Source organism: Phalacrocorax carbo, chromosome 6 (assembly GCF_963921805.1).
Source record: "Phalacrocorax carbo chromosome 6, bPhaCar2.1, whole genome shotgun sequence".
NCBI lineage: Eukaryota > Metazoa > Chordata > Aves > Suliformes > Phalacrocoracidae > Phalacrocorax > Phalacrocorax carbo.
The window spans coordinates 32,915,804-32,928,150 of NC_087518.1; the positions used below are offsets into that span (position 1 = coordinate 32,915,804).

The 12,347-nt window shown below is 55.3% G+C and overlaps 1 protein-coding gene across 2 annotated transcripts in view; it reads right to left on the reverse strand.

The window, feature by feature from the left end:
* ACBD6 (acyl-CoA binding domain containing 6) overlaps positions 1-2,357 on the reverse strand; it is an 89,870-nt gene extending 87,513 nt beyond the window's left edge. Inside the window, exon 1 of one of the 2 annotated variants that reach the window (XM_064454516.1) lies at positions 2,105-2,352. In XM_064454516.1, coding sequence (XP_064310586.1) covers positions 2,105-2,296 — 192 coding nt within the window. In that variant the 5' untranslated portion in view covers positions 2,297-2,352. Of the gene's footprint in view, positions 1-2,104 lie in introns of both variants that reach the window. The other variant, XM_064454515.1, reaches the window with a different exon arrangement.
* Positions 2,358-12,347: the final 9,990 nt, after the last annotated feature.

The window sequence follows — 12,347 nt, forward strand, 5'->3', positions numbered from 1 at the left end:
AGTGACATAAAACACTAAACTGAGGAAAGACAAGGATGCCAAATCAAGGACAGTGGACAGATCTGAGTCAGCACCTTTTGTGTACTACTGTCCACTGGAGTAATATATTAGCAGCCCATTATGCATACCGATATGGCTGCTATAATTAAATAGACGAAACTTGCATTAAGCGCCCTCGTTTTGATTTAAAGCACAAAATGCTGCAAAACTCAAAGTTAGCAGAACATAATGCTGCAGTAGCTGTACCAGCAAACTTCTCCCATCTCCACTGCCAGCGCTGCCCTCCCAGGCACTGTGTAACAGGGACGGCACCTTTCTGGACAGCACTGGGCAGCCAAAGGCACAGAAGCCCGGGAGCACGAAGGCACTTGCCATTGCATCGTGCTTGGCCAGGGACAAGAGGGACAGAGAAGAAGAGGACAGAAGCGCCCTGTTCCCCTCAGCTGAAGGCAACTGGAAGTCTGTGCTGACACAGTGTTAATTGTCAGCTTTTCTGACTTGTATCAAAACTGCATGATATAGCTTCTGATTTAAGTAATTTTTAACATTAAACACCTTATTGGTCTTATGGAGCTAACACGAGGAAACCCTCTGATATGCAAGTAATGCCTTCCCACTTCCACCTAGAACAGATACAAAGCATTTGCAACAAATAAAAAAATAAGAGGTTATTTGCAACAAATCTCCTGAGAATACAGGCAAAATAAAAAAGTACAGAAGAGGAAAAACATCCTTTCTTTTCATGTCATCCTAGGCATAGTCTTGTTACTCTTAAAAGTTCTCCCAGTATTTTTTTTGTCTACCCTCCTTTTCCTTAACAAAGGGAAAGAGAACCCTGGAGACCCATTTAAGCACTAGAAAAATCTGAAAACAAAACCTCACATGACCAGTCTGCTTTTAAAACAATTAATGCCCACAAACCACAGCAAAGGATCTTAGAGGATAATTAAATATTGCATTAAAAAATGAAAGCATTTATGAGCAGCAGTAATAGGACAAGAGTGTTCCATATGGGAGGAAATTCATGGGGAAGATGCACACACCCAGCTTCGACCACTAATCCGAACAGGTGGGCCTGAGTTCCACATCCTGTTGTCAAGACAAGGCAGCATCTCTTGCCAAACACCCAAGTCATATTTGTACTTTTACTCTTTAGTCTTCCAGGTGTAACAGTTCTTACAATTTTTCTGTTTCTCCAGTTTGGGTGATTGTTACAGACGTTTATGTCTTAACCGGTGCTTTCCCGGTTTGTTTTATGTAAATTCTCCCACAGGAGCAGCACAAAAGTTACATCGCGTACTCCCATAGGACGCACCCTAGAGCTCGCTCAAGTCACAGGGACTGAACGGAAGAGGAGTCACGTTCAATATTATAACTAGAACCAAGCGGCTTCGTTTCCCAGTCCGCTCTAAGGCCCTCCACAGACAGACAGGTTTGATGCTCACACCTGGGTCACTACTGCAGACCCACGATGTCCCCAACCGGGAGGCGAGCACCAAACCACCCCATCACCTTCTCCAGCCTGCCCGGGTGGCCTTACCACCCAGCAGACGCAGGGCGTTCAGGGGACAGGTCTCTCCGAGGAGACTCAGCCGCCCCTGGGACAGGCCGCCAACCACCGGCGACCCGTCACAGCCTACGACAAAGGCCAAACGCTCCACACCGACACCCCGACCGCCATCCACCGCGCCGTCGGCCGAAGCCAAAACGGCACCCCCGCAGCAGAGGCGAGCGGCGCGGCGTTCGGGCTGGCCGCGCCGAGGGGAAAGGGCGACGGACCGCCACTCGCCATGAATTTAGGCACGACTCCGTCCCATCAGACTTCGTCTACCTTTACCACAGGTGAAGCCACCGGCACCGAACCCGGCGCCGGACCGAGGGCTCCCCGCGCCCCTGCTTCCCGCATCCACCCGGCGCAACTTTTGCCACTTGGAATCGCCGTGTTTTGTGCGGCGGCCCCGGGAGAGCCCCAGGCCCGGCCATTCGGGCACCGGGCCGGCCCCTGTCCCGCTGCTTCGCCCGCGCCCCGGGGCGCCGGGGGGTGCCAGGGGGGCCGTGAGTGCCGTGGGTCGGGCCGTGCCGTCCCGCACCGGTCACGCCTCACCTGCTTGTAGCGGGCGTACAGGTAGAGCAGTTGCTCCTTGCTGGCGGCGGGCAGCAGCGCCGGCAACCGCTGAGCCGCCTGCTCGAATTGCTCGGCCAGGTCGCGGCCCGGCGGCGCCGTCCCCGTCTCCTCGGAGCCCGAGCTCGCCTCGCCACCGCTCCCGGCCGCCGCCGCCAGCGGGGGCGACGCCATGGCGGCCCACCACCCGCCCGGTCCGCCCGCCGCGCTGGTCCCTCTCACGCCTCGGTACGCGCGGGTCGGATCGCCCGCGGGAAACGCGCGTCGCACCCGAGGGTTCCGGGGTGGCCGCTGGTACCGGAGCAGCACGTCGGCGGGCAGGAGGTGCGTCCCCCAAGCGCGGCTTTATAACACCTTCCCCGCGGCGCCGCTGATGGCGATTAAACAAAAACACCCGACGAGGGGGCTGCCTGCACCCTCAAACTTTTTATAACCAGAGCCAAATGTGTGCCCCCTGAGCCCCCCCCCCCCCAGCACCCCGCGCCCCCTTTGCCCTTGGCCGGAGGCGCGTCCCCGAGGTCCCGTTCCGGGGGCCGGTGCCACCGGTCCCGCGGTGCCCCGGCCGGGCATGGGAGCACCCGCCGCCTCCCCGCTGCCGCTGGAGGGCGCTCGCAGGCCGCCCGCGGCTCCGGGCCGGGCGGGAGAGGGGCGGGGGGAGTCCCCAGCCATCCGAGCGGGGGACACGGCGGGTACCGGGTGGCAGCCAGCATCCCCCCCGCCCCCCGGCGTGCGGGGTGCCGGGTGGTGGCCCTGCCCTCCCCTCGGGGGGTCCCGGCCAAGCGCCATCCTAAAGGCGGTTTATATTTAGCCCGGTATCTACTTCGGGCGGAAAGTTTCCCCCCCGTCCCTGGCACAGCTGTCGAGTCCATCTCCCTCCTCCACCCCCGGCCTCAGCAAATGGCAGTCCTGGGTCCCCTGGGGAACCCTTGGCCACCCTGGCAGCGCCCCGACCCGCTCCTCCTCCGGCCGCCCTGACTGGGGGCACGCCGCACCCCACGGCCCTCTGTGTTGCATGGGGGGGCTGCCCCACAGCGTGACCCCCGTCTTACAGGTGAGCACGCTGAGGTGAAGAGGGGCAAGCAGCAAGCTGGGGGTTTGCACTGTGGTTTTAGAGGCTCCTGACTTGCTCCAAAGCACTGAGTGTAGGATGAACTCCTCTAACTCCTCCAGGGTGCGAGGATGAGGATGAAGGTGTGTCCCACATGTGATGTGGTCCACCTGCATGGCTGCTTGTGGGCTCCCAGCCACACCTCAGACACTACAGGCTTGTTCATGCAGTCTGTGAGAAATGCATGGCCCATCTTTCCATCCTGGGGCTTGCAGGGGGAAAAAAGACCTTCCATCAGAGCCAGAAATAAGCTCACTTTTATTCTCTTGCTCCCAGCACAGCTCCTTTCCTGCCTCACTGGGTGCAGGAGGTTTTACTTAGGGGAAAAAAGCCCCCAACACAGCCAGGGCAGCAAGCTGGAACATCACTGGAGACCCTAGACATGGCCCCGCAGCATGCCACCACTTTCCTACTGGGCCACTGGGCCACTAAGCTATGGCAATGTCCTTGTCCCTGGGCTGTGCATACAAGAAGGGAGTCAGGGTCCAACTGCAGGAGCGTAGCTACACCATAGCCCTGCACAGAGCAGGATGGGACCCCTGCATCCCAGCCCATGCAAGAGGGGCAGTGTGGCCCCAGTCTCTGCTCTGTACCAGAGTGGAGATGGGCTTGGCTGTGCCAGAGCCAGGGGCGTGCCTGCAAGCACCCGCTCTGCCCCAGGGCTGCCTGCCGAGGAGACGAAGGGTGCCCTGCGAGCGGGTCTGCAGCCTCCACAGCCTCCCTGCCTGTGCAGGGGGTATGAAACCCCGGCTCGAACCAGGAGCGGGGGGAAAGACAGAAACAGCTTGTCTCTGCTGCTTGCAAATAAAAAAATAGTAACTCCTCTCCAGTGCGTGATTAACACCCAGCCTCATAAACAGATTGCAATATTTACAGCAAACTCGTCCTCCCTGCCGCCCTCCACCAGAAGCCGATCGGCTCCATCCAGCTGGCTGCATCGTCCCGACCAGCCCTGCTCACCATGGGGAAGCATCCCCTAGTCCGAGCCTGCTAGCCTTCAGCAAGGGACAGGCACAGGGTCAGGCTGGCAGGATGAAACCCTGCCTGAATAGCTTGGAAAAAGTACTTGCAGCAAATTAACCAAAGCACACAGCCTCGGCATGCTCTCCGGCTTGTCTCCATGGTGAGAGAGGCCTCCCTACCTTGCTGGGTTTCTTTGCTAGAGCACTTACAGCTCCTGCTAGATCCCTCTCACTTTTTCCTTGCCTTTTTTTAAGAGAGTAACTGCACTGAGGGCCTGATCCTTCCTTCCACCCCCTCGCTTTGGCAGGCGTGGGAGCAGGTTTGATGCAAGGTACCTGCGGAGGTTTTAGGAGCCTGGCATGGAAACAGAGAGGATGGGGATGCGGGGCCCAGACATGTGGCGCCTGCTCTGTGGGATGATGTTTATTTAGTTGCTGGTCCCCAGCAGCCTGGGAGAGGGCAGGACAGAGGCTCAGGGGACGCCAGTGCCAATGCCTTTCTGCTGGATGCACCAACCACCCCCTGCAAATGTGAAGCAATGCAGGGCTGGGAGAGCCTCAGTCATCCCAGTATGAGCTGGGTCAAATTTGGACCATTCTGCCAGGCCCTGGCCACAGAGTGCACAAAACCAGAAGCATTACGGGCACTGAGTGCTAATAAAATTATGCAGGGCCTTTGCACGAGCTGCATGTGTGGGTCAGCCCCTGGGTCCCACACTGGGATCGCAGAGACACAATAACAGGCTGTGACCAGCAGTGCCGAGCAGGGAAAAAATATCCCTGTATAATTATCATATCTGTGCTGCTGGTCAGCCTAGAGACCTGTCATTGTCCCTCTGCAGAGGGCAGAGGCCACTGCGCACACCAAACCCCAGCCAGCCTGAAAGGAACATCTGAAGGGATTCCTGCAAGCTAAGCTATGATTACTTTTTTTTTCCACAACAAAAGGAGAAAGAGGCAATTAAGAGTGGGTTTGTTTGTGGCAGTGCATTTTACTGTGGGAGACACCTGTCTACGGAGGAGGAGCAGGCTGCAGGCTGGGAATGTGCATGCACTCCCGAGGGAGAGGGGCATGGGGAGCAGGGGGAGCCTGGGCACAGTCCCCTCCTACGGCACAGCCCCTAGCATGCCTCGACCCAGCACACATCACCTCCACTGCAAGCAGAGCTGCACCTCTGGTTAGCAAATGTCCCCTCCTGCCTCCTGAGCTCCTCCAGGCTACCCATTGCATGTGTCCTCATCCCACCACTCTCATCTCCTTTGTCTCCCTCATCGCTTCTTGGGAAATTTGCCCCCTGTGCCCGTGTCACAGGGGGAGAAGCCTCCTCCCCATCATCCCTGTGAGGGACCTCTCATGCCCAGGGTGCAGGAGGGACTGAGGGGGGACCTACTCCTGACAGAGCCTTTGCCTTTGCCAAACATCCCCATGGAGCACCACCAAGCTCCCCCCAGAGCTGGGGACCCCCAGGCTGGGACAGGCTTTGCCCACTGATGAAGGCTGGAGCTGTGCTGATGGCAGCTGCCTGTCAAAGCCTCCAGTTGGCGGAACAGGAGTCTGATGGCCGAGAGCTTTTCTACTGGCCCTCAAGATCACAAAGTTGTCGCTGTGACAAAGCAAGCCGTGCTGCGAGTTTCTGGCAGGTGGCATGCTGGTGCAATGCTTCAGGCTCTGTGTTTCATCCCACCTTCTCTTCTGTGGTGCTACCACCTCTTACATCTATTCCAGGTCCTGCACCAAGAAGGTCCTTTCACTGCTCTGGTGGCTCCCCAAACCCACGTCCCCCATGCAGAAAGCAGTCCCTGGAGCACAGCTGCCTGTCTGCACTGAACAGAGCCATCACCCTTCCATGCCCCGACCCACAGGACAAGGGCTCACGTGAGGCTGAGGCTGGAGCAGTGCCCAGTTCTTCAGGCAGGGATGGAGCAGCGTGTGCCTATCTTGAGCTGTGATTTCCATCTGGAATATGGATTTTTTTCATGTGTATTGCTACACATGATACATGTCATGGCACCCAGCTCGTCTTTGCCCCTGCTGGGGGTGATGGAGGAGGGGAGAGGACAACTCACCACACGCTCACCGCTTTAGCAGAGAGATGAAAAAACCTGCTCATGTTTCATCCTGTGCATGTGTCCCCTGTTAGCAAGCCAGAGGAAATGCATACCCTGCTCAATATTTTTGGGAGCTGATAGATGCTGTAGCAGCCTGCAGTGTGGCTGTGAGAGCTGAGCTCCCCTGTCCCTGACAATGGAGGTGATTTCCATGAAATGGAAATGGAATCACAGGCAACAGGAAACCAAAATTCAGTACTGGTCAGGGAAGAAGCTAAACAAAGGGCCAAGTTCTCTGCCCCAGCATAACCAAGGCCTCCCTTGCATGCATCACCTCCACAGGGTTCAGCTCCGTTGCTCATTTTACCTGCATTCATTATAGCACCAGAGCCATTTGTTTGTGCATAATAAAGGGGGTCTGGGAGAAAAGCATGTAATTAGCACATCCATCATATAGGTTTTTTAGATATCAATAAAACATCAATTCCCTCCTCCCATAAATTCCCGCGCTGTAGTGAATACAAATCAGTAGCTGAGATGGAAAAGGAATGCACAACCCTCCTCAGAAGTGCATAAATCTCCCCTCTCCTCGGCATATCATTAAACCTCTTAAACACTGATGGGAAAAACTCCTCTGCCAGGTGTCAAGCGCTGCTCCCCAGGCATGCCTGAAGCCTTACTGGGCTCATACTAGCAACAGTGTGGTCTCAACACAGCAGCTGGCCAGCAGTTCAAAGGTTGTAGCCAGAACTGTGCAAATAGTGGATCTTTCTGTGGAAAGCAATACCTCAACACTAAGCCTTTTTGGTTTGGGGCAGTCAGATGAAATTTTGTATGGTATTTTCTTTCCTAAATTCAAATGAAAAGCATGAGGAGAAATTTCAGTTTTGTTGACCTCGAGCGTTTTGCTTGGTGTGAAACAAACACAAAAAAGCTTCATTTTTGTTTCACTTTACTCAGCCTCCTGCTCCATCCATCCTCTTTCCCATCTTTTTTCATGCATATGCAAAAACTGCAGCAGAGTTCTTAGTTTTGAAAAAAACCCCTAGGTGTTATTCATTGAAAACAGCAAAATAAAAAGTTACTCTGCAAAATTTTTTTTTTCGCCTAAGCTAATTATGAAATTTAGCTCGTTTTCAGATGTTTCAGTTCTCCTGAAACTGTGTTGAGAAGACAGAGCCGAGGTGTTCAGTGGGAAAGCTCCACTGAGGTTCAGCTGCTGCAGGGCTGCACCTCCATGCTTCCCTGCCTCTTGCCAGCTCCACCTGGTCTCACACCTCCACACAGCAGCAGGCAGCAAGTAATGGCTCCATTTGTCACTTCCCTGCCCCTGCAAGGCCACAGGTATCCCTCATTTTGCTCTCCATGTCCCCCAGGCAAGATCTGCTACTCACCCATCCCCTACTTATGGCACGCCTGGCTCTGCATCCCTCCAGTGTTGCACTGGGCACAGGTACTCAGCTCTCAAATCCCCTGGCAGCTCACCAACCACTGTGACATCTCAGATGCAGGAGTTCTAGACCATAGTGCTGGCAAGATGCGCCTGGCACTGACCTGCTGGGGATGCTGCCCGCACCTGCAGCCCACCTTGGGGTTATCTGGGGCCACCAGCAGCATTTCTTCCTGGTGATCACTTGGACTGGCTGTCTGTCCCTGCACAGCCCTGGGGCAATCCCCTATCCTGCCCACAGAGGTGAGCACCAGCTGATGTGTTCTATGAGCTCTCCTTACTGGGGAGCATCCTGCATCTCTCCCCAAAACTTCCTTACTGGGGGTACTCCCCATCCTACACCCCTCCCCCAAACCCTCCCTGAGCACTGCTTGTAGGTGACAAAGTCTACTGGAAAGGGGACGCAGCTCTGGAAAAGCTGCTTCTGACCCCTTTCCTGCTCTGGTGCTGGCTCCACTTCCCCCAGCAAGGAGCGATCGAAGGGAGTGCCTATAATTGCAGCTGTCAGCAGTAACAATCACGGCACTGCCATTATAAATGGCTCCAGCCTGACTTTTACTTACAGATTCCCCTCACGTGATGCTACAATTCGTGCAAGGAAAAACCTGTACGGCAGAAAAGCAATTGCACCCTCCAGCTCTGCAGAGATTTATGGCTTGTTTTGGCCATAAAATAGAGCGGGCAGGGCTCAGTTGCAGGTTGGCATGTTCTGACCAGGCAGGCTGGGGTGGTTCAGAGGAAGAGGACACCTGGCATCCCCTCCGCATCGCCCGCCAGTGATGAGCCTGGGTGTCAGAGTCCCTGCCCCTGCCCGTTCGGAGGTTCCTGTGTGCAACGGAAGGGTCTTAGCCTAATTCCTGCCAGAGGTACAATAAAATCATGATGATGTATGGAGCTAGAGAGAAACTGCAGAGGACAGGGGTCTTAGGCTGTAGAGGCGACCCTTGCCAAATCTGGCATCAGAGGCACTGAGAAAAGCTGGGGGACTTTCCAGATACATGCAGTTTGCAGCATCGGGACTAATTTCTACAGTGAGGACAAAGCCAGGCCATGTCCAGCCTGTGGATGCAGTTGGAGACCAAAGCCATTGTTTTCCAAGCAGCTGGCTGGGAACAGATGTGGAGTCCCCAGCACAAACTCAGCCCGGCTGCTCCCCAGCCCATGGCTGGGACAGGAATCCAGCTGCTGTGCAGCCTCTTGCTCTCTGCCCTGGTGGCACAAGGTCCTTTGGGATGTGTCCTCACTTGCTTTAAATGATTCTTTCCAATCTGACATCTGTCCCGAGCTTGCAGGGCCTGGAGCCGTATGTTATGGCACCTACAGACAGTTCACACTCAGCCCTGATGCATATGGGAATGTGACCTGGAGATACATGATTCCTTCCAGGCCAAGCAAGACCCTCTGTGGAGAAACAGCCTAACCTAGTGCTGTCCCAGGAGATCACCAAATGGACTCGCTGTGGACAAGGTCCATCCCCTGCAATGCCCTGGGTGCATCAGCAGGAGTTGACAACCTGAAGGGTACACATGATGCAGGGCTCAGCAGTGAGGTTTGAAGCCCAAGAGACAGGGTCAAGCCAGGTTTGGCAGGAGTGGCTGTTGTTTTCCTAATGCAGCCCTTGCAAATAGGAAGCCTGTCGCCTTTTGTGCACTTTGATAAGGTTCAGAGGTTGTTAAAAAACCACAAAGCTATGACAGGATTTCCAAAAATTCCCAGAAAGTCTGGCTAGCTATGGAAATTTCTGCCATAGCTATTACCACACACCTCAACCTCGCCTGCACCTAGCTTTTTGTTGCCATTACAGACATGCCAGTTAAGGGACGTAGGTTTAGCACAGAGAATCACAGTGACATGTCCTCTAGCCTGAGGTTACACCAATGCATGGTGTCACACAGGGTCTACTCTCCTTTCCCAGCGGGGACCACCCACCAAACATAAAGCATCTTTGTACCAGCACCAAGGCACAACCCCAGCATTTGTCCATCTGCAGCCCATCGACCATGGAGGTGGCACAGGAAAGGGTGGTTCCCTCAGCCTTACCCCACATCCCTGGATCTGCCTAGCTTTGGAGCAGAGGGAGGGAGAGAGCAGCACGGTGTGGGCTCCTGCCGGGGCAGTGGGAGGAAGGAAGCTGGTCACTTGTGGATTGGCCCACAGAGGAAAAGCACTGCTTGATTTCGATATAGAGAAGCAGCAGGAGCTGTGCCCCCTGCTCCCTGGCACACTTTGCAGAGCCCATCCTGGCTGCGGGGCACTGTTCAGCTGGTGCAATGCCTGCAGAGGTGCCAAGCTCCCCCGGCAGGTTGCCCATCCTGGGTGCCCTGTAAAGGGCATGGTGCCGCTACCAGTGCACCCTGCTGCTTTATTGTGCTTGTGGCAGCTTGGTGCCTGCAGCATCGATAAACACAGATGTGCCAATATCTTGTGTTTCCTCCACGACCTGCTACAACTCTGGTGTGACGGTGGCGTTGGCTGTGCAAGCTGGCAGCGGCAGCTCTGGGGATGCTGTTTCTTGTCCCAGGTCACCTCCGTTCCCACTGTTTGGTGGGGTGATGCTCCCCTTTCTTTGACCCCTCATGTGGTTTATCCCCCTGGGAAGGGGCCAGCAGCCAGGATGGCAATGGGGAGGCGAGAGTGTGTTTAACAAGGCAAGTGAGCTCTGAGTAAACAGGACAGGGATGGTCCCAAGGCCATCTGGCACTTTACCAGCCCTAGTCCCCTGGAAAACATTCTGAAGGAACAAGGGTCCATCCTGCCCCAGGGCACGGTGGGGGAATGCCATGGACACGGAGAGGTGCTGGGGGGACAGACGCTGCACTCCCCCCCAGCTGCAACCAGCAAGGAGGGGCATTTAGCAGTGGCGCAGTCCTGGGGCTGGAGTAGGGAGATCAGAGGCGCTTCCTGGGGCTCTCCTGGAAGCAGCCCAGGAAGCTCCGAGGCTTGGAGGAAGCAGCTCTTGTTTCTTCTCTAATTTTAGACCTTTTCGGGGTGTTCAGTTTTCTTAACCACTGGTCAGCTGCTGTCTTCTTGCACAAAGCAAGCGTGCATAAATTAAAGCAGACACATATATATGTATTGGAAATGATCCAGGAGCAATCACTTACATGCCAGTGAAGGGTGTGAAACCCCCCATCTGCTCCCAGTTGTAAGACAGCGCAGCCAGTCCCCAGCCCAGCCACCACCAGCACAGCTGCTTGGGGCTCGTCCCTCCGTGGCAGTGGACACTTGCACCCCTCACAGTGCAGGAGCAGGGCTGGAAGCAAACTGGCAAGGGTATCTTGACCTAAACCATCTTGGCAGATGTTTTTTTTCTTATTCTCCGGCTGGGTTTCTAGGCAGAACACCCCTGCAATCTCAAGCAATGCAGAGGGGATGCATGCAAGCAGCAAGGAGCTGCCGCCTGCTCGCTGCTGTGCATGTATCGTTTGTGAGTCAGCCCAGGAAAGGTCAGCCTGCTCAGGGGCATCAGGCAATGAGCTGAGGCAGCCCCGCTCCCCCTACGGGGCAGGGTCCCAGCAAAGGGGAGATGCTGGTGGTTTGGCTTTTTGCTCCAGTTTCTGCATCCCTATGTGTTTTGGTAGCAATCGTGCCTCTACCCACAGGCTTGCAGCCAGGGGTACGTTGTTGCCTGACCTTGGGATTTTTAAGATTAGGCACTTTGACACTGGCTGAGCAATGTATGGGCCAAATCCTGTCCCAGAGAATGCAGGGGAGGTGATAAATAAGCCAGGCAGGGCATGGTTACAGCCCACAGACCCACAAGCCCATGAGCTGGTGGCTGGGGACAGGTCTGCCCCACTCCCTGTCCCTTCTACAGCTGGGGCTGGCTGTTGGGGATCTTGAGTCCTGAGTCTACCTCAGTGATGGGCTCAAGTCCCAGTGGATCAAATGCAGCTGGCAGGTAAAGTGACCCACCTGCAGCCAAGGCAGAGGGAGGGCATGGCCCTTCCTGGCAGGTCTTATCCTAGCTCCTGCTGAAACGGGGATGAAAGCATCACCTGCCCCCCCTCACAAGAGTTACGGCAGGTTATGGTTGCTGGGACAGCCCAGATTGGTACTGACATCACTGCCACTGGAATCAAGCCCATCCAGTGCATTATTATTGCCTGGACACCACTGTTCCTCTTGGCTTAAAAAACCTACTACAGGCAGCTTGCCTGGTTGTAAAAACATCCTAACAATTCCAGTGGATTGGGCTGTGCTGCTCCTGGTCTGACCCTGTGCACTGCCTCTGCTCTGGGGACTGAGACCTTACCGGCTCCCAGTGCTCATAATCACACCCTCATTCTCCACCGGTACGTGGTGGGGAGGGAGAATATATGAAAAATCAATAGCTTCAGCTCAGGCTGCCAGAGGATTTATGCATTTTGCACCACTCTCTTTGGGAAATCCAATATATTGATTGCGTTTCTCAAGACCCATATCAATGAAGCAGACAATGGGAGCATTCAGGGCTGGCCAGCAGACGCCGAGGGTGCCCGAAGCCCAGGCCTGGTGCTCTATTGATCCTGGCCGGCAGGGCAGCATCTCCTGGTGTGATTTACCAAATCCTCTTGTCGTTCCATGCCAAGCTCGCCCCTGACCTGCTTTTACTTTTCTATTTATTTATTCCCACTGTTCCTTTCCAAGCAGCAGCAGTGAAGCTCCTGCTCCTCC